Here is a 22,079-nt window from a genome sequence, read left to right as displayed (position 1 = left end):
AACCGGAGTATGTTGTGATGATATTAGTTCATATGTACAAATCTCAGGTGGTGCAGCGGTTAGTGCTGTTGCCTCACAGGAATAAAGTTTCTGGGACAGTGTCTGTGAGGATTTTGTATGTTCTCCTCCTGCATGCATGGGTTCTCTCCAGCTTCCTCTCACAGAAGTGAATCTGATTTTGGCGACTTCAGTTGGCACCCTGAGTAAGGAGCCTGCAACCCAGTTAAAAATGTAACCATTAACCACACCTCAGCACTAACCTCCTTTATGCATATTTGCCTCTGACAGCTGAGATAGTTCTTTTTATCATGTCTGTTGCTGTGAATTAAAAACCCTCAGAGGAGGAAGGACAGAGGGGAGTTGAGAGGAAGAGAGAGATTAAAGACTTTGTGTCTACAGATGCCAAAGAGTGCGCTCTGACACCAGAGTGTTCGCTGACCTGCAGGTTAATTAATTTTATTAGCTCGTGGCAGAGAAACATCATGACTGTTTGTCTGTTAGTGTCCAGACATAAGACCTGCAGCACTGCCAACCTTGAGGGGAGAAAAGCGATCATAGCAGCAGCCATAAAATATTTCTGTTTGTTTTATTCATGTTTTATGTGCTTTCATGTCGCTGCTTTGAACTCTGGTCTGATGTATTATTTCTGTGTGTGTGTGTGTGTGTGTGTGTGTGTGTGTGTGTGTGTGTGTGTGTGTGTGTGTGTGTGTGTGTGTGTGTGTGTGTGTGTGTGTGTGTGTGTGTGTGTGCAGGCTGGAGTTTTAGCATGGGCTCAGCATACCAGTTCCACAGCTGGAGAGTTTTCGTGGTGGTGTGTGCGCTGCCGTGTGTGTCCGCCGTGGTCGCTCTAACGTTTATGCCTGAGAGCCCCCGCTTCTACCTGGAGGTAAGAAATGAAGAGTCTTAAGAGATACCATCAGCTCCATTATTACTGCTAATGACTGAGATAAGGATTCATACAGTCATCTGAGTATATCTAAACCTTTTGGGTATAGGACTGTTACCCAAGGAGAAGTGTTTAGACGGCACATTTATGTAAATTAAGATGTTTTGTTAATGCAGAGCTCTCAAACTGAACGGTAGGTCTCTCTCCAGGCATTCGAGCAGGTGTGGAGAGTTAAATGTGCAGACGAATTCTCAATTTTACTTGTGTTAATTCTCAGTGTTTTTCTTAAATTAAGTGAGTTTCTGTAGATTGGTTAGTGATGTAGGAAAAGGTACTTGCTGCAGTTTTGTAAGTAAATTGTTTCAATAAGGGAAGTCAGCATTATCTCTGATTCAGGTCACAAAAATGTTGAGTCAGAACTTAAACAAGCTCCTCATCACAACTGTAGATGGAATAAATTCTAACACCTGAGACTTTTGCTGTGAAAGAGATTCAGTTTTATATATTTTTGTATAATTGACGGGAGCACAGTGTAGCTGGCTTAATTTACATACAGGAACAATTTGATCTCAGGTGGGTTTGACCATTAAAAATGTCGCAAAATATCCAATAAACAACAACAACACCCAAAATAAAATACAAAAATACACCCTGAACCTGGAATTTCTCAAGAAAAATAAGTGCAATTTTAACAATACTAAACCTAAGTGTATTCAAAAAGTATTTTACTTCATGATCTTAACAACTTTTCAAGTTCTAGAAATGATTCTAAATTAGCTTCATTTACACATCTGTGTTAAAATCCTGGCCACCTGACCTGACACACCATGAAGTGGGAACTTTTAAGGCAGAAGATGAAGGCCCCCCTCCACCTTGTAGATATATAAAATGTATACATTAAATATTCATAAAATTTGTGGCAGAGCTGTGTGTTTAATAACACAGTAGTGTCAGTTATCCAAATCTTGAAAAACAGGTTCAGTCCATGGCAAACTCACAGACTCAGAGGCCAAAGTATCTCCTCTGCTTAGTATCTTTTTTTATATATTTATATATTTAATATCTTATATACCATAGACTGTATATAGAGTGGACAGTGTGACTCTGCCATTTATCATTGTACGGTTTTGAAGCCAAAATTCCCCCGTCACAGGCACAGCCATTTTTACAGTTGTGTAGCCAGAGTCTGCGCAATAGAGACTGTGAGGGATTCTGGGAGAATCTGAGTGGAGCTGGGTGACAAAAATAATAATAAGTTTTTTCTTTTGAGAGCCTAATCTCTTCTTGACTCTACTTACTGACATACATTATAATCCTCGAAAAAAATACACGAGAACTGCAGCTGTCAATTATCTTTAAACCTTACGTAAAGCCTTGTTTTTAACCTCGTATAACAAATGAAAACGAAACTTTTCATAAAAAAGAGGACTTGAATACAAGCCAGCCAAATGATATCTTCAAATCGCCACAACAATCGGACGTGAGAAACATTTCAATTTTTTTTAAGTTTGACCACAGCCCATCTGGAATGGCTGGAAAGCCAGATTTTCTAACCTATACTGCAGCCAACCACCAGGGGGAGCAGTTTTTGTGGAGCCCTCACTTCGAGCCGAGCAAGCGGACATCCATTTTTTTTACAGTCTATGTTATATACGTATCGTTAAAAATTGTCAAACAAAGGACCTTACAGGCCTCACATTTTGTTTTTAATGCCAGCACTGATACTGAAATATCACATTGTTACAACATACTAAACTGTCATGTTTCTATGGGATCACTTTTACTGTTTAACTCATGTTAAACAAGAAACTGTACAGAGAACTCGTTGAATACAGCTCACTAAGATGGATCTTGAAATGCATGGGGCTCTACGGAATGAAAATTCAGTCTAATCTTCTGGAGGTAGCTTCATTTATCATCAATCAGCTGGAGAGGCAAGAAAGGCTCCATAGATACGAACTGCACCAGTCCAACACTGGCAAAAATGTATCACTTAATAACATCATAACTCAGTATCATGAAATAACTTGACACTGAATTTTTTTTTTTTATATGGCAGCAATATTTACCGTAACAATTTTCTCTGAAATTGTAAAAACAGCAGATAGACATTGTTTAAAATGACCAGCAGCTCTGAACCTGACATTATATTTGACCCCAGAAGCCCCACCCCCTTGCTTCTGATTGGTTGGAAATAAAGCCCTGACATTAATGAGCGAGCTGGAGTTTCAAAAGTTAAACTCTGTCTAAATTAAAGTATTAGAGTTTTTTTTATTCCAGGAAACAGAAAACACTTAGCTGAGTTTAGTTTGGAGAAGGAAACTAAAGAAAAGTTAGTTTGTACAAACCCTGTCTGCACAACCTGACCATAAAACCTCAAAGTTGAAGATGTTTTTCAGTCTGGAAAAAAATAAAGTAGTGTAGATACATCATTTAAAATATTTATTTTAAATCTTTATTAATACAATTTTTTTCTTTAAGTATCATCTTACCTTGACTTGAATACAGGCAAGTAAATCTATGCTATAGCTGTAGCTCTCAGTTAGCTTACCACATATATGTAGGTTTAAGAGGCTTTTAGAGTGGGAGTAATGCAAAATTGAATTCAAGTGCACAATTTTTAAGTTCTGTACAAGCTTCAAAGACAATATTTATAGAGTTTAAGAGCTCAAAATACGTGTGCATCAATCATATATAAGCAAACCTGTGTAATAATCTAACTTTTAGTTAAAATCCAGTCAGCGATCTGTGCTGTTCTTATCAGAAGCCACTTGAGAACATCTGAAGTCTTTGCTGTGTCTGCGTTGGTGAAACTGTCTCTCTGTCTCAGATGGGAAAACACGATGAGGCCTGGATGGTGCTCAAACAGATCCATGACACAAACATGCGAGCCCGAGGAGAGCCGGAGAGAGTCTTTACTGTGAGCACATACACACACACACACACACACACACACACACACGCGCGCGCGCACGCACACACACACACGTCCTCCTGGCTGCAGAGCCATGAGAAGGTGACAGATCAGTGTCTCCCCCTACAGGTCAACAGGATCAAAATCCCCAAACAGCTGGACGAGCTGGTGGAGATGCAGAACGAGTCGGCCAATCCTGCTCTCAAGGTCCTTTCCAAGATCAAGACGGAGCTCAGAGGAGTACGATGCTTTTCTTACCCTAACTTATTTGATTATTAAATGTCCAAAATGAGTTAAGCTCCTCTCCCTCTCCTCACAGATATGGTTGACTTTCATGAAATGCTTCAACTACCCAGTGAAAGACAACACCCTGAAGCTGGCTGCAGTCTGGTTCACTCTGTCTTTTGGGTGAGAGATGTTCTTCTCTCTGTTATTTTCATCTCTTTTTATTGTTCACTTGCAGCGTGTTAAACGACGCCCTCTGCAACACTTTGCAGAGTCACGGTTACTCTGCAGCTTAATAACGGTTTCAGTGAAGTGTTTAGCACTGAGGCAGATGTGTCCTCCTGATGAATGTTGACAGGTGAGATTGGAAAGAGAGAAGCTATTAGAGGGAAGGTGTCATTCTGCTTTTTTTCAGCTGGCTTCAGCTAATGAAATACAGTACGGAAGTGTCAGAAAGTTTTAGCCCTAAGGAGACAAAAATCAGCTGGGTAGAGCTTCAAAAAATAGATTTTAATCTGTTCAAGCCTGGCAGATTTTATCTCAGAGTTGTGTTTCTATCCCTGTCAGAGGCAGACAGGTGGAGGGAGATTAGGTTTTTGTTTGTCCGTCCTGTTCTTGTGGATACAGTATTTCATGAACACTTGTATTTTGCACAAATGCTTACAGGTCAAAGGTGAAAGTCAAGCCAAAACTTCAACACTTGAGAACTAACTAAAGCCAAATATTTATTAAAAAAAAGAATATGTGATATATTTTTTAAAAAGGTAACTTTTTTCAGTTGTGATGTGATAATGTCCTGTAAAACTTCTGTAGTGTGGTTAGGTTACTTTATTTGTAGCAGTTTTGTTGTTGCAGCAAAATGATGACATCCAAACAACATAAATAACATAAACAGGAAACTATACAAAACAGTCAGAATTGACACACACTTTTAAAACACTGAAACATAATTAAAATGGCACCCTCGTTCCACCAGCCATAATTAGAATGAGAACGAATGTCACTGAGAATATACATCTGAATAAATAAAAAAACAAATCAATTGAATCAATTAAAATAAAATAGAAAAGTAAAAACCACAAAAGTAAGACCAAGAAAAAAAAAGCAATAATAAAATAAAACCAAATATCGCAACATCTTGTTAACTCAGTGATAGCAGCAGGGACAAAACTGTTTCACATCGGAGAGCTGTAGTAATCATTTTATTGATGAGAAGGTTGATAAAAACTTCAGTTACAAGCAAATGTGCAGATCCCAGTGCAAATGTGATAAACAGTTATCTTGTTGCTATCACCATCACCACCTAAGTAAAGTTTTTGGCTCAGAATATGAAAAAAAGTAACATTTTCTGTTGCTTTTTTACCACCTCAATCAAGATTAATGGTAGTTTTACAAAAGTCCTTTGGACAACAGCTAACAACGATGTTCAATCACCAAAGTACAAAAAAACAGAGCAAAATAGGCCCATGAACTCCCAACAAAGTGACATGATTAACAACACGGCTAAGAGCTAACATTAGGCTAACTTTAGCTAACATTAGCTAAAGTTAAGAATGTTAAGGATGACTTTATATTTCTTTCCAGCAAAGTGACAACATGTCTCAAACAAGATGTCAGCTTACCTGAGAAAGGATGGAGACATCCTTGTTCATTTTATTAATGTTGAGTTGCTGTTGTGGTCGACAGCCCAACTTTATCCAAAGAAGATACTTTTCTCGGTTGTGATGTGGCTTTGGAAAGGGTTAAAAAAATACACTCCATCACCCAGCCTCTCAGGGTACCTTGTGTTCTATGTCCATGTACCCCATGAACACGGCTTGACGATTTTTAAACTTAAAATCTCAGAATATCACATACTGTGACATAACAAACTAAAGTTTACAAACTGAGAACTAATTCAACGGTCCCACAATCACCACATGTAATAGACTGAAGCTGTTTGTGTGTCCAGGTTCTACGGACTCTCTGTTTGGTTCCCTGACGTCATCAAGCACCTTCAGGCCGACGAGTACGCCTCCAGAGTGAAGATCCACAACAACGAACGCATCGAAGACTTCACCTTCAACTTCACCCTGGAGAACCAGATCCACAGGAACGGGGCGTTTATCAACGACAGGTGAGCAGAGTCCCCAATCCTTTTTTCTTTCTCTGAAAAGCTGCAGTCAGGAACTTACTGTATGAGTTGAGTTTGGCGCCTCCTGTGGACAAAGTCATTCTTTTTCTCTGATCTTACTTAAGGTCTTAAAGAGACATTTCTGTTAATATCTGCTCAGTAATCCTCACAGGAGCTTTAAACAAATGGATAAATGTATGAGATAGGATGTAAATCTCCAGTGATCCAAACCTGTGAGCCTCCCCTGTGCACAGGTTTGTGCTTGAAGCTTCTTTTTGTCCTGCTGCGGGACAACAAGACTATTCTTCACTCCCGTAAACAACACACGGCTGCCGGTAATATTAATCCTGCCTCCTTTATCTGCCGCACAGCCAGGAAATTAAAAGCTTATCTCTCTTTCTTTCTTCTCCCTTCTTTCTCTCTGTCCTGACCGAACACACACACACACACACACACACGCACACAAACACACACACACACACACACACACACACACACACACACACACACACACACACACACACACACACACACACACACACACACACACACACACACACACAAATCTTCTCCTCATTCTCTCTTGCACAAAGGCCAGAGAGAAGATGCAGAAGATGCTGCAGAGTTCAGACCACAATGCATGCTTGGTCAGAGATCGTATCAAGACTAAAACCATGTAACTGTGTTCAGCAGCATGCAACAGATAGTAAAGATCAATAACTGACTAATAAACCGTCTGAGGCTTCAGGTCACAACCATCTGCATCTGTAAACATAAAGGTTCAAATCTCTCACTGTTAAGTGCTTCTTCCTTTATGTTTAAACGGTCACTGTCATCCTCCTTCTCTTCCAGGTTTATCGCCATGAAGTTTAAGGCCGTACAATTTATCGACTCCTCTTTCATCAACTGCTACTTCGAAGATGTCTCCACTGTTGGCTCCTCTTTCAAAAACTGCACCTTCATCGACTGCTTCTTTTTCAACACAGGTGAGTCTCCACTCTAAAAACATCCACATATAAGTCTCACTCAGCGTCCGTCACTTCCCGACACTTCATATTTGGTCTAACGGTGGAGCTTCTGGCTACAGGAGAATGAGGTCTGAGTGTTTATGGCCATTAATTTACTGCTCAACCTCTCCGGCCCTGCAAAGATTGCCTTTCCAAACTCAGGCCACTGTGTTTGAAGGAGAAACTGAACCGGCCTGAGCTGCAAAGTGATAAAACTGACTACTTGTTACCACAGAAAAGAGATTTTATTTTAGGATTTTTGCTAACATTCAAGATGCTGAGGTGACTCTTTATCTAAGTTTCAGGATTGTCGCTATGATTAATTTGAACAAATCTGCTTCAGCTTTGTAAACATCCATTTGTACTTTTCATTCAGCTCCTTTGCGGTCTAATCATTCTGGACTTGTGCAAAAAGAAAAAGAGAAGCAGGATGTTTGCAGCTGATTCAGACCTTGTGGGAGCATTGTGTGTGGAGAAATGTTTCTCCCCACAGCACTCAAGAAAAGAGCTGAACATGGAAACAGTGAGGGCACGTCAGGTTGCCTGTAATGCCCCCTCAGGGATGCAGTCTCTTTGCCTCCAGCGAAGCTTCTCTAGAGTGCGGGGGATAAAGACAAATGAGGAGAGACGGATGGATGGAGGGAGGAGAGGTGAGAGAAGGGAGGAATTTCTCTCTGATGCAGCTGCCGGAGTTTATATTTAGAGACAACATACAGATAAACCAGACAGAGTGTCCTACATGTGTTGAATTCCTGTGGAGGAAGGCTGTTTCATGTTTAAAAGTGCATGGATGAAAGTCGTGGTCAGTTGGTAAAACTGATAAATGTCAGTTGGTGTAATCAATGTTTCTCATAAAAAATCTGATATTGTGCAAAACAGTTACTATGAATATCATTTAGCAGTCTACTGCACTGCAAAATGAAATTTATAATAATTTTAAACCACCTGACCCCAAAATAAAGAGGAATATTGCTATCTGTGGCATACTGACCTGCTCAGTACAACAAACTTGATAATATTTTACTTAAAACAGGACAAATCTGATTCTGATGTGAATCTTAATAACTAAAGCCGTGTTTCCACCAAGCAGACCGGTTCGGTTCATCTCGGTACGGCGCTTTTTGCAGCGTTTCCACTGACTCATCCTGGGACATATCCCTAAAAACTGAGACGAGCCAACCTACTTTTTGGGATCCTTCCGTATGGGTGCCAGACTGAACTGATCCGCTCTCGGAGGTGGAGCAACACACTGCAGACGGTTGATTGGTCAAAAATATCGTCACTTACCCCGACAGCGGCTGCATTTCTCCTGGCGGCACACAGAGTTCTCTGAAACAAAGCTTGATGGCACTTTGTAACAGAGAGTTACATGCCAATCACAGAGAGGACGAAATGCTGCATGTCTTCCATCGGTGCTCTTTTTTTACTTTGTCGAGTTTTTCTTCTTTGTTGGATTTAATAGCAGGGTAAGTTGCTACGGCGTCACGCTATTGTTTAACAGCTACGGCTTCCGGCATCCGGCTTACACGCCGCCCACCACGAGAGGGCACAGTCTGCTGTGGAAACACAAATGGGATCAGGCGTAACTGTACCAAACCGTCCCGCAGCTTAATCACACTCTTGTTAATCTTGTTGTCAGGCTGATAGAGAAATGAGAGACACAGATTAACACGTTTTTAAGCCAGGCTGTAAGCATGTTTACTTTTGTTGTACAGATCGTCTTTTTTGCCTCGTGTGGACACTGGAGGAACTGCAGCCTTACACACTTATTCATTGGCTTTATATTTTAAGAGCACAGAAGTTGCTTCCTGAAAGGAACTTTAGACCAGATCCCGGCTCGATGTTATCTCTTTTTTCAGGGGCGTTATGCTGACTTCAGCTAAATTATCTCCCAGTTTTACTTCATGAGAATAAGAAGGTGCATCCTCAGGCTAAATGAGCTCCTCATCAAACATTAATGAGCTCCTTATTTCGAGGACACAAGGCGATGGAGTTTTTGTGTTTCTATCCCAGAAGCTGCCTCACAGATACAGTCGAGGAGTTACCTCCATGAATAATTCAAACGTGGTGTAAAAACTCTTCTCCTGTCCCTGACTCTTACAGATATCGACGATGCCAAACTTACAAACTCAAGGGTGATAAACAGCTCCTTTCATCAAAACAAGACAGGCTGTCAGATGACGTTTGACGATGATTACAGTGCATACTGGGTTTATTTCGTCAACTTCCTGGGGACGCTGGCGGTGCTGCCTGGAAACATTGTGTCTGCGCTGCTGATGGATAAAATCGGACGCCTGAGCATGTTGGGTAAAGATGCTCTGATTCTTTTATTACACAAGATGTTTTAAATAATAATAAACTCTGAGGCTGATTTTGAAGCTGTCATCTTGCAGGAGGCTCTATGGTGTTGTCAGGCATCAGCTGCTTCTTCCTCTGGTTTGGCACCAGTGAGTCCATGATGATCTTCATGCTCTGTCTCTATAATGGTCTCAGTATCTCTGCGTGGAACTCTCTGGACGTGGTCACCACTGAGCTGTACCCCACAGACAGGAGGTGAGTGCTGCAGCTCTGGAGTTTTCCTTTATGTGATCAAAGGGGAAGACATTCAGGAAGTCACACACTGGGTCTCTCCGTCTCTTTCTTTTCCAGGGGCACAGGTTTCGGCTTCTGTAACGCCATGTGTAAGCTGGCAGCCGTTCTGGGCAACCTGATCTTTGGCTCTCTGGTTGGCATCACCAAAGCCATCCCTATCCTACTGGCCTCGTCTGTGCTGGTTGGCGGCGGGCTGGTGGGGCTGCGACTGCCAGACACACGAGCCAATGTCCTCATGTAGACCTCGACACAGCAGTATGTTGTTTACCAGGTCTTCACTCAGTGGGCTATAATTTACCCAAACAAGCCCTGCACTCGTCCTTCTTGAAATTATCGTTTGAACAAAAATAAGCTCACAAACTCGAGTTATTGTTCTTCTATCTGAGTGTTAACCTGGTAAATAATGTTTCATTTAATGCAGTTAAACTTTACAATGAGCTGTAGATATAAAGAGATAAAGACCAAGTGTCGACGCCTGGTGGCCGATGTTACTTCCAGAAACCAGGTGTCAATGAAACTCTGAATATCAGCACCTCATTATCAACTACTGGCTGTTTCACACATGCAAAACTCTCATGCATGTGTCACCGCTGCAAAAGGCTTAGACTTCAGACAACCTTACTGAACCAGAGCTGCTTCTCCAAGGAACTGGTTAGCTTCCAGTCTGGAATAAGAGGGGAGCCTTTCCAGTTAGCCTGGCTCTGAAGTTAAACCTTACAGACACCAAAAAAAGCTTTTAGAGCTATATGTGGCTCAGTGAACATATTTGGAAAGGATTACTGGGTGATTACAAAACATCGCATCACATTATCTTTCCAGCAGAGGGCGCTATGGCTCTCAGCACTGCAGCACATGTAGCAGAGTGTCACAGATAGGCAGTCAGCAAACTACGACTTGGTTGTATAAATAATACGTTCCATAAAAATGTTGCATCTTCTCTGGTGTTGTGTTATTTAGGGAAAATAGTCTTTTATTTATTTATGTATTTATTCATTTTTAACTGTGCAAATAATTTAGGAGATTTTTGTAGTTTTATGTTATAACAATGTTTTGCGTCTGGCATCTTGTCTCTTTTTGCTGATGGTTGCTGCATCCAGCAGTGGGCTGACTGATATGGTAAAAGGTTGTTTCTGCGATGCACCCACCTGTAAATCCAAATTAGTGCTGCCCCTAAACATGAATATTGATCCATAATTTGGAACCTTACACTGTCGCAGATGGTTATAGTTAACAAAAACAATTCTGCAGTGGTTTTTGTTCTCTAAATAAAATAATTCTTTACTCAACCAATCTTTTAGCTATGTTTACTTCTGCCATAATAAACATTACTGGCGTAGTTTCTTTGGTTTTGGAGTCTGCCCCAGTGGACACTCAATGAACTGCAGTTTTTTTGCGCCTCTGCATTTCCCAATCTTTTTCTTTTCAAACTCATAGGGTATCACTTGTTAAAGTTGTTTTTTATTAGAGTTTCTTGTATGTTGTTACTTTTGAAAGTTGCTAGGCTTAATGTGTAAAGCTAAGCTAGCTGTTACCTGTAGCTCCAGATTTTGATAACAAATGTGAAGGTGGAGTCAAACTTACTCAAATGTCTTTTGACAAGAAAGAAAGATACTCTGACCCTCATGATATGTATCATATGAAATATATTGTTTCACTAGTTTCGTTTGATGTTGCAGACCTGACTCCCTGTTTTAAGATAAAGGTTGTTGATGTTTAAGCCTTTTGCAGCACTTTGCAAGAATGACAAGGCCATAGAAAAAATCCAAACGATGTAGTAGACTAGAGAAAACCAACAACTTCAGCAGCTACATTTCTAAAGATGAAAAGAAGTTTACATTTTCTGCTTTTTACAGTCAGAGACTTTTGGGATTGGAAACCTTTTGTCTGAATGCTTCCTCTCTCCCTCTCTTGTACCTGTGTCGTGTTCGTCTTGTGGCGCTGAGCTCACCATGAAGGGCTTCGCTCTCTGTTTGCAATCTGTGAAGAAGAATTTATACTCTGCTGTTATAATCTGCTCTCCTTTTTTTCTATCAGCATTCGTTTCTTTACCGTGTCTCATCCTCTCGCTGTCTTTATCTCCACCCTGCCTCGCTGCTGCTCCCTCCACAACTCAAAGGCCTTTCTCAAATGTCGTGCCTCTCTCTGCTGAGCCCGTCTCTTCTTCCAAACCTTGCTGGAAGCTTTGCTGCTCTGTCCTGCTTTTTTATTGTCTCATCTCTTGAAAGTTCAGTGTGCATGACTTAATGTGTGTGTGTTTGAGTGAGTGTGTGTGTTCAGACAGACCCTTATTAGATACAGTGACCATCTCTGAGAGTTTTCAGTCTATACCAAGGAACCTGGAGGATTTAAAACCTGTGCTTCAGTGAAATCAAAGCCATGATTAAAGGATCAGTTCACCCAAATCACAAAGGAAACAGATTTAGTAGCTATGCAGATGTTTCATTTTATCTACAAAATAAAAGCTTTTAAGCATGTCGGCTCAAGAGTGCATAGATGTGTCAAAATAATTTTCCATGAGGGGCAATTATAAAAGAAAAGACCCATTTTGCTCTGAAGCACAATTTGTGGAGCATTTAAGCTGATGTGCAATCTTTCTGACTCATTTAAACCCTTTTTGAAGGTGTGAAAGCTGCACAATCCTTTGTGAATAAGACCTTTAGTTTGTTCCAAAACTCAAAGTCAACACTGTCACCTGTTCTTGATTACTGCTGAAGAGTATTTGCTCTTTCATCACTCTGAGCAACACAGGCAAAACAAATTAAACTGCATTGTGTTCAGAAATCTTAAAACAAATAAGTACATTCGTGGTTTGGGTGAAATGAACCTTTAAAAATTAATGAATACGACTCTTGCTGCTAAAAAAAAATATCAGTGTTTTGGTGTTTAAATGCATTAGAGGAATTTGTAAAATAAATATCCGTAACATGTCCTCTTATTGGTTTGTTCATAATATGAGAGTAAAACAAAAGTATAGAACTGTTTAATTCTGATCATGTTCACACTTTTATTTTGAAAAGCCTATTTGTGCAGAAAATGACCTCTTCGTGCAGCTAGTTCTTTTTTAAACGACATAATTTGACTTTGAGGGTGTGTACCTGGTTTCCTGACGTTTGGTGCGCTCTTTTGCTCGTCTACAACTTTCCCTCAACAAACACCTCAACCTGAGCTGAACAAACTCTCTCTGTTTCAGAAACCCTGCATGTTTGTTACTCAAGTCCTTCCGTTGTGTGCTTTTCCCATTTCGGTGTCTTCTCTGTTCCCCCACAGGGGGGAAACAGATATGTGATTCCTGGATCAAAGGTGAATGTATCATTCTCGTGTGTCGTCAGATTTGTTGTGGACAGGTGTTCAGTGTTCTGAGTTGACTTGTGAAAGGACATGCTGGTGCTGAGGAGGCTGTGTGTACAAGGCGTGAACCAGCAGAGGGGTTCAAATCCCCTCAGGTTTGAAATCCTCTGCAGTGAAACATTGAGGTGTGTGTAAAATATGAACCTGTCCTTGATATGATTTATTTTGATAAGAAAAGGCTCAACTGGATGCAGTGTAAAGATGGATTCCTCTGGTGTCTCCATACTGAATAAAAACGTTCATTCGATCACCTGTGGGCCTTTTTGTTTATCTTCATGCTGCATCCACTCATACCAGCAGATGCCGCCATTTCAACACTACCAATGACAAAACCGCCTCCCAGGGAGTCAAAGCTATGGTCAAAGCCCACGCTTTTCTAATTTCTTAAATCGATTGTGCAATTTTATTTTAGAAAATGACATCTGAGTATTTTGTGCAAATGATAAAGAAATAATAAAATGAGGCAGAAAAAGATTATTTAGAAAAGGAAACCCTTACTACATCCTTATTAAGAAGTACATTTACTTACAAAAAGCAATTAGTATATTTGTTGCTTTTGTTAGTGAACAGTATTATGGAAAGTTGTTTAGAAGCTAAAAGATCTTGATTTTGTTGAGCGATTACCTGGATCACTAAAACAAGCCTTAAATCCCATCAGAAGGAGCATGAGCTCTGAGAAAGAAGGATCCAAGCTCTTAATCACAAACATTTTAGGACATATCTTTGTAGATTTAAAGGTGGATCTTTTTTGGATAAAATAGTTATCAGTCTGACATCTCACAGGTTTTTAACCAGATCAAAGAACACTTTATCAGACTTGTTACCATCTCTGTGATAACTCATCAGCGCATACCACAGTGGAAATATTGACTAAGAATAATCATTTTTGTCCATCAGGACACTATCCTGTCCTGCAATCCAGGCACCACTAGAAGTGGCTCTATACAGAAAGAGTAGGACCTCATCTTAATAGCACCTCTTTCAGCACTCTTACAGCCAAAAAAACACCACATGTATCTTTTGTCTGGCTCTGTGTCAGTTCACAGCTTCAGTAAGTCAGAAGTCAGGTATGCAGGCCTTCTATTTCTGCTGGATGTTGGAGCTGTGACGCGGTCAATTTACAAAAAGCAGACTGAACAAAACTGAAAATGATACGTGCAAGCCACAAAACACACAAAGTGACTTTTGAAATGCAACAAATCGTGTCAAAACCAGCGTTTAGCTAGCTATGACAAGATTCCACAGGTTTAAGGTTTTTTCTTATAGCCCAACATGAATGAGGAGGGGCTCATCATAAATGTGGGAATCAAGGGAACTCCTCAGTCTGGGACTCTAGCTGTTTTGAGGATCTGCTGAACACGCAGCTGGTGTGAGCTGACTGATGAGAGATTACACAATCAACAGAGCAGAGTTGGACACATTTGGTCTTTCTCACATTCTATAGCTCTCCCTTCCTGTTTTTCTTCCAAGGCAGATCCCCTATGCTTCCCAAAACCAGGAACAACAAGTTCATCATGTTCAGAATCATTATTCCAGTTGTGAGGTTGTTTGTTTTCAAACATCTTTTAGTACAGACCTGTAAAAAGTGGTTGTGTCATATGAAACTAAATCAAATGTTTGGTCTAGATATGAGTTAAAATTTCAAATGATCACAGGTTAAGTCAGAAAGAGACAATAAAGTAGAAAAATAGATTAACTCTCATAACCTCATCACTGAATGTATGTGTAATTGCAGCCCCTGACTCTGTACCAGTTTCCACAGTGATATGATCAGTCAGAAATATCTCTGGAAATTGTTTACAACTTTTTTTCCGCTTCTCACTTCGCAGCCATGTCACACTGCATCCTGTCAGACCTGGCAGGAAACGCCAACTCAGAGAGGAAGGGGTGATGGGAGTAATTTAGGCCCATTTCTGCTTCCTTTAGGAGCCTAAAGGGAAGTTAAACAACACTCCAGATATAGAAACACTGAGAGAGACATCTGGAACTGTACATCTGATGAGGCATTGTTCACAGGAATTGTAATGCCCTCACAGACATGAGCAGAGAAAGCGTCACATTTGTTTTGTTTTCAGTTTTTAATCCGCAGACATCAACAAAAACAGACACACAAAGGCCAATTATACAGTTTGACATCAGTGTGTGACTCATGCAGCTTTACATTTAGTAATGTCTCCACCAGGAAGACCTCACCAGAAAAACTAAACAGCTTAATACACTTTTTTTTTTAATTTTATAGACACAACTATGTACATTATTATTATTTATAGCATATATTTCTCTTCCCCTAGCTTTTCTTTGTTCAGCAAGCAGAGGACAGGAAATCAAACTGCTTTGAGTAAAAACTTTTTTTCTCTCCCTGGATTCCAGCCACAGAGAAATTCCCCTTTCCATCAGCTGCAAAATCTCAGTCCTAACTGTCATTTGAGTCACTTTTTCTCATAAAGAAATACTCAGAGTTTTTCCACCAAAGGGTCTGAAGTAGAGTGAGGAGCCTGCAGACTTGGACATGAGCAGAAAGAGGAAGGGATCCAAACAGGCATGGACGCAGCACAGACACTCAGCGGCTTTGAAATAGATGTACAAAGTTTCTGTTCCACTGGTGAAGAGCTGCACATAGTGGAGGAAGTGCAGGAGTCCAGCGGGGGTGAAGCACAGCAGGAAGATGGCGAACACCAGAGAGCTGGCTCTGATGTACATCACCCAGTCATGGTGTGATTGCTGCAGCTCAGAGATGATGCAGACGAAGCAGAGGACCGTGACCCCGAGAGGAACCAGGAGGCCAAAGATGGTTAGGAAGAGGTTGTAGTAGATCAGGAAGACATGGGGGTTGAAGTCCAGAGGCAGGACATCATGGCAGGTGATGCGGTCCACCTCAGGGAGCCAGTAGCTCTGCTGCAAGAGGAGTTCAGGCAGGACAGCGGCGCCAAACACACCCCATACGGTCAGGCTCACACACGCTGTGTACATCCTCTTAGGAAGCCGTTTATACATGAACGGGTGCACCACGGCCAGGTAACGCTTGATGCTGATGCAGACAAGAGTCATGGCCGAGCAGTACAGGTTCCCATAGAAACAAGCTGTGACCACTCGGCAGGCGGCCTCCCCGAGCACCCAGTGGTTTCCATGGAGATGGTACTGAGCCTTGAAGAGGAGGGAGAGGAGGAGGAAGAGGTCAGAGAGGGCCAGGCTGCAGTAGAGGATGGCAGAGGACACTTTTCTGATTTTAGCCGCCAGAGTGCACAAGATGGCGATGTTGGCCGGGATCCCGACGATGACGACCAGAATATAAATAACGGGGATGACCCGCGTGCTCAGAGGGCCGTGGAGGTATCCCACTGTGCTGTTACTCAGAGACAACAGTGATGGAGAGGGGACAGATGTGACAGGAGCTTTAGTCCCATTCAGGACAAAAATAAATCTGGGCTGAAGGTTTGGCTGTGGTGGCTCTCCTTTAAAAGTTCTGGGACCAGGGAAAATAACCTCTGAGCTGTTTTTCCTCTGTCCTTTCGCCCGTTTTCCTCCTAAAACAAACAAAAGATAAATAAACTTCAGGAGAATCAAAACACTGGAAACAGCAAAGAATATTTAAAAATGATCAGTGGTAGTTTTTGTTGTTTAGGCCCCGAGAGTAAAAAGTTCCACTTTTTTCCATTTGTTTGATAATTTACCAGATTTTACGAGTTCAGATTTGAATCTAAATGTTTGTGAACAAATCCAAATCCAGTGAATCAGTTCAGAAACATATTGGAAATGCTGATTCATCCTAATTATCTGTTGACCTGGTATGTTGGGTTTGAGTTTCTCAACAAATGAGTTATAAATTGTTCATCATCCTGTTAAACTGTGTCCTGATCAAAAACTGAGCTGTAGCTGCTTTAACCTATCCCAAACCCTAATCCAAAACCCTGGACCCTAACCCCTAAACCCCCTAACACCTAACCCTAACTAACCCTTACTCTGACAAACCTACCCGTAAAAACAGGCTGTAAAGAATCCTGTCCTGCATTCTGGGCACCAGCAGCAGAGCTGGAGAGAGAATCTCTAAGGCTAGCCTCGTTTTAACCGGGTAAATATGACTACTGCTCCTGACTGCCTGCAACATTTATGCATATACTTTAAGGTCAGATACTATGTATGCCCATTTATCCCTTCAAACCTAGATGCAAAGTTTAGATCATTTTAAATGATGTCATCAATCTCAGCGGTCAAAAAGCCAGTCATAAAAGAATAAAAAGAAACACAAAAGTTTCACTCTTTCTATGTGTATTTCAGTGAATCTCAGCACATTTCATTTCCATCTGGTCATAAGTACATACAAGTGAATGTTGACTCTGGACTAAATGGTTAAACATGTTTAATACCTAAAATTGCTGGTCTGTCTGCCCCTGACAATGAGAGCTAACAGTGCTCATCCCCATTTGTTTTGTTTTTTTTAGTTTTTTTTTTAATCTTCTAATGCTGTTTGATCACTTGAACTTCTGTGCAACAGTTACCCCAAATAGGATGTGTGTGGTCCAAGGATATCATGATACAATTCAGTGTGAACTGTTTTTATTTGCGTGGTCGCCCACAATATCAAGATAGTTTGACATCTAAAAATAATTAGCATGTGGCGGGCTTTCACAGTAAGCGGGTCTCTGGTTGTAATTGGTTCAGAGATGGTTGTTTTTGCCAGAAAACTTGAGCTCTGTATATGATGGATGGATTTTATCTCACTTCTTGAAGACCAGGTGAAGTTGTCTCTGATAATGTGCTTACAGTCCAACAGAAGTGAGACATTAAAGCCCCACGGTCAAAACATGAAACAGTAGTGAAACATGCTGATACCACAAGATGAAATTAGAGGATAAAACCTGTGTCAACCTATAAAATATGAACTACAGGAGAACTGCCAGAACTGGAGACGTGTTCAAACTTTCTCAGGCCAATAAAAAGACAACTTGAATCAACTTGCATCATCTGCAACAAATTCTAATCAGTTGAAGAAGAGGAAGTTAGAATCAAAAATACTTCTGTCTCAAAGTCGAGAAATGAGTTTACATCTGGTTGGTTCTCTTATTGTACCAAGTGGTAAAAAAAGGCACACATTGAACACCTCTAAAGATGTCCCTGTAAGCACAAGGGACCATGTTAATTTAACCCAGGGACAACTTCCACAACTCAAGCTGACACCTTCACATTTTGAAAAGGAACTTATTGCAGAAAACCAAGCAAAACAACTCCTTCTTTGTCCTTTTCTCCTTCTTCTTCCGTTTTCTTTTGGGATCTTTGGATACCCACTTTTTTTTTTTTTTAACCTTACTTGCTCTGATATAAAGATCTGTGCTGCTCCATGCAACTGTATTATATGTTTTGTTTTAGAAAGCTTTACTGTAAATTGCCTGATTTAACTTTGCAAAGAAACTTTTCAGTGTTTCCAAAATTGACTAAAAAGAAAAGAAAAGAAAAGAAAAGAAAAGAAAAGAAAAGAAAAGAAAAGAAAAGAAATTTTAAAATCTTTTGGTACCAAACCATGAATCAGAAAACTGGAGGACACTTCCCACATGATTTCCATTAACATTTCTACCTTTAGTTTCAAAACGAAATAAAAAAAAAACCTATGTCACACCTTTAATGAGACTAGTATCAGTCCAGAAAACATTCCTTTGGTCTAAATCCTTATGATGAAACTTCTTGTGTCACGTGTACAGAATGTTTTTGGAGTCACAGCGAACTAGTGAATCACTCGTGTGCATGCTAAAGCCTGCTGTTATTGATTAATCTGAATACTTGTGAGCTGATAGAGATCCCTCAGAGATGTCTGATCTCAGGAGATGTTTAAGAAACAAAACCTGTCTTACCTTTCTTTTGAAGAGTAACGCTCAAACAGAGGATGAAAATCAGCAACAACAGGAAACGTCGCCCCATCTTTCTCTCTAGCTGCTCTATACTCAACCGTCAGTCACTTCTCCTTCTTCTCTTCTTCACGTCTCCCTCGCTCAGCGTCCCCTCCGAGTGCAGCCACTGTGTGGGAGGAACCTCTGAAGTCACAAACACCTCCCCGTGTCGAAGCCAGCACAAAAACATCTGCTCTGATTCAAAAGGAATGTGGGTCGGCCATGGCTTTCTGTTTTAACATGCACAGAGTGTGCTCTGGTTTATGGGAGTCAAAGGTGACAGCAGCAGAGAAAACAGCTTCCTCCTCACCACACCTGAGTGCTAATCTATTTTACACTGACCTTTATGACTACACTGACCTCAGAACAGTTCTCAAAATTCTCCCTGAAAACTTCCCTCCACAAGTTTGAAATCTTTGTTATCTTGTATCAACTTGTTCACATTCTTCTTTGGTTCCTTTAGGCAACTTCTAATGGAAATCCACACATATGTAAATTATGGAGCATGTTTGGAAACTTTCTGAATCTTCTTCTCAAGTTTTCCGGTAAAGCAGTGTCAGCAGGGATGCTTTTGTGATGTAATAAGCTGGAAAGAGGCAGCTGGGAACGATAGGAAACGCCTGTCTGAAGATGATAAGCCCGTCTGAACTGGAGCATTTTTGTTTAGTCTTCACTTCCTCTTCATTTTGTCTCACACACACAGAGATGTCCATCATGTTTTGGTTCATGAGGCCTTTAAAGAGCAGGGTGGTGCGTCAGCTGTTAAAAAATATCACATGTGCTCACACATTATGAGATAAAACATTGCAAAAGTGTGTGTGTGTTGTCTTCTAAAAATCCCTGAAACTTTTTTTTTATCTCTTTACTTGACTGCCTTGAAGAAAAGACAAACTGTCATTAAAACAAGCTGCTGTCACCTGTGTTTGTTTACATCAGGGTTGTAAAGCATTATGACATCATGGTGCTGCAGCCCCAGCTAGTGATATGTGGCTGCACTGGGTATTTTTCAAACATATAACCAGCATTCAGTCCATTGATAAACTAACATGCTGTGAAATTGGTTAGATCAGACTGAGTCTCACACACACTGTTGTAAAGACATGACTTTAGCGAGGCATTTTGTTTGTCGTGGATATGAATGGAGATCAGACTGAAACAAATTTTCTTTGTTCAAGATAACTTTTTACCAGGTACAATGCGATGAGGTAACGTGTTTATAGTGCGGTTTGAAACATGACAATTGGAGTGTTTGTGTGGGTCCAAGTCTGCATCTAACCAGCTCAGCTCACAATACACACATGCATATTTTGGCATAAGGCTCAACCTGCTGGCCAAACTTATAACTGTTGCACATCAACATTTACACATGTCATTACAACAACAAGCAAACTTTCTCAGTTTGTACCATAGTTTAGTCACCGGCTATATGTAGCACTTCTGGTATCCCAATGCTCTAAGATGTATCCAAAGGCTAACGTGACAACAAGTGAACTTTTGTCAATTTGTACGTAATTGAGTAGCCATCTATATTTAGCACTGATGGCGGCTCGGTGCTCTAAGACATGTCTGCAATGTCTAAAGTCAGTAAATCCTGGTTAGCCATGTCTTACCAGTCATTTACCAAGCAGAGCTAGCATAATCTCACTCTTCATTTTATTGATAGACTCTCAAGTTTGAATAGACCACTGCAGAATAACTGCTGCATGTACATTGAAATGGACATTATCACTAACAGCTTAGCCCATGCTATAGCCTTTAGCTTGTGTTTTAGCCTTAAGCTTGTGCTCTATCACTCTCCTGTTTAGCTTTCTTCTGCTCTCCTGTCCTTTTTCTTTCTGACAGTTAGGCTCATGTGTCCATCATCACTACAAAATGAATTTAAAAAGTTCTTCTCAGCAGAGAAGGATCTCTCTTCTCACTACTAAACTTCATCAGTCCTCAGTGTGTTGTCATAGATACTTAGCGGTGAACCAATCCCTGCTCAACCCAATCAGGAAGCTAATAAATAGCATTTCCAATTAACCTATATTGGCACTGGTAATCTCATTTTAAAATGTGGGTAAGGATCAGGCATATGTCGAGATTACTTAGAAACTCCTCACAGCCCCTTTAAGATATGAAGGGTTGACGCGTTTGTCTGATTTTTAAATAGCTTGGACATTAAAGTTGGTTGTAAATGAGCTTAAAGGACGTAAAACATAAAAAAAAACCTTTACAGAGACATAAATGGAGAATGAAAAAATGCTGCCAGAGAAAATTTCTAAACTTCTTAATTTCTGTAGTAGTTTTTTTTTTTTAAATATATGTATTAATACATTCTAACTTAGTTACCTGATTTCATACCTTTAGTTTACGCCCATATTTAAAGGAAAATCTTCAACAGTGTCTCAAACTCTGCTTCGTGTTACTTGAGGACTTTATTTTCATGTTCCAGCGATAGTTTCATTTTACAGCCTGATCTCTGAATTCTCACGTCCAGCTGATCACAGCTGTGACCTTTGTCCTGTTTTTGTTTCTTCTGTTTGTGGGTTCGTTTTCAGTCCCAGCATCCGTCTGAGCCCCACAAACAGACCCCTCTCCGCCTGTGACGTTAATTATGTCTTACAAACACATAAACATCAACGGTGACTCAGACTGAGAGGAGATAAATGCACCGGCTCTGCACTTTGTGTGGTTTAGCATCATGTCAACAATAGAATGTGGTTTCTCTTTTTGACGTGATGAATTAAAGTGGGAGGTTGAGTTTGCTCTGATATGAAACATGGATTAAGTTTTGCTGTATGTAATTTGTTTCAATTTAAGGAAATAGATCTTGCAAATTAGACAATCTGAAGAGGGGAAAACAGACTTCTGTTTGAGGCTTCGGATACAAAAGCATCACTTCCTTTTAGTTGAACTTTTTTTTGAGCATCTGTTTCCTGTACAACAGCTCAACAACATCACTTTCTGTTTCTCCTCTTGAGAAGCAGTATCACATTTAAAAGCCAGGATGTAATGAAGGAAAAACACAGAGGAAAAAAAGAGTTAAAGGGCTTCTACAGTCACACTTGCCATGGCCCCTTTTGGCGCTCTTGCTAATGCAAGCCAATTTAGCTCCTCTGATTACAGACCCTTT

At 40.5% G+C, this 22,079-nt stretch overlaps 2 protein-coding genes across 3 annotated transcripts in view; one reads left to right on the top strand and one right to left on the bottom strand.

Moving 5' to 3' along the window:
* The window catches only part of LOC141805749 (synaptic vesicle glycoprotein 2C-like), a 66,818-nt gene extending 53,486 nt beyond the window's left edge, over positions 1–13,332 (top strand). For both annotated transcript variants that reach the window (XM_074690939.1, XM_074690938.1), the window contains exons 5-13: positions 753–886; positions 3,717–3,806; positions 3,930–4,040; positions 4,120–4,208; positions 5,977–6,141; positions 6,991–7,124; positions 9,249–9,452; positions 9,539–9,698; positions 9,795–13,332. In XM_074690939.1, the coding sequence (XP_074547040.1) occupies positions 753–886; positions 3,717–3,806; positions 3,930–4,040; positions 4,120–4,208; positions 5,977–6,141; positions 6,991–7,124; positions 9,249–9,452; positions 9,539–9,698; positions 9,795–9,978 (1,271 nt within the window). In that variant the 3' untranslated portion in view covers positions 9,979–13,332. The remainder of the gene's footprint in view (positions 1–752; positions 887–3,716; positions 3,807–3,929; positions 4,041–4,119; positions 4,209–5,976; positions 6,142–6,990; positions 7,125–9,248; positions 9,453–9,538; positions 9,699–9,794) is intronic.
* A 1,840-nt stretch (positions 13,333–15,172) lies between these two features.
* LOC141805526 (proteinase-activated receptor 3-like) lies at positions 15,173–19,095 on the bottom strand. The gene is made up of 2 exons (XM_074690625.1): positions 18,929–19,095; positions 15,173–16,609 (listed from the first exon to the last, which is right to left on the bottom strand). Exons 1-2 carry the CDS (start codon positions 18,993–18,995, stop codon positions 15,525–15,527), a joined length of 1,152 nt encoding a protein of 383 aa, XP_074546726.1. The 5' UTR covers positions 18,996–19,095; the 3' UTR covers positions 15,173–15,524.
* Positions 19,096–22,079: the final 2,984 nt, after the last annotated feature.

The sequence above is a fragment of the Halichoeres trimaculatus genome, unplaced genomic scaffold (assembly GCF_033239565.1).
Source record: "Halichoeres trimaculatus isolate MK-OKI-2021-1 unplaced genomic scaffold, fHalTri1.1 fHalTri1_scaffold_16, whole genome shotgun sequence".
NCBI lineage: Eukaryota > Metazoa > Chordata > Actinopteri > Labriformes > Labridae > Halichoeres > Halichoeres trimaculatus.
Note: the sequence above shows the minus strand (reverse complement) of the source record. Positions and strands in the feature narration are given on the sequence as shown.

Excerpts from the sequence above, each read along its gene's own strand:
- LOC141805526 (XM_074690625.1), bottom strand. The coding sequence starts at position 18,995 with ATGGGGCGACGTTTCCTGTTGTTGCTGATTTTCATCCTCTGTTTGAGC. Across the intron at positions 16,610-18,928 it reads CGTTACTCTTCAAAAGAAAG|GAGGAAAACGGGCGAAAGGA; the intron begins GTAAGACAGGTT and ends TGTTTGTTTTAG.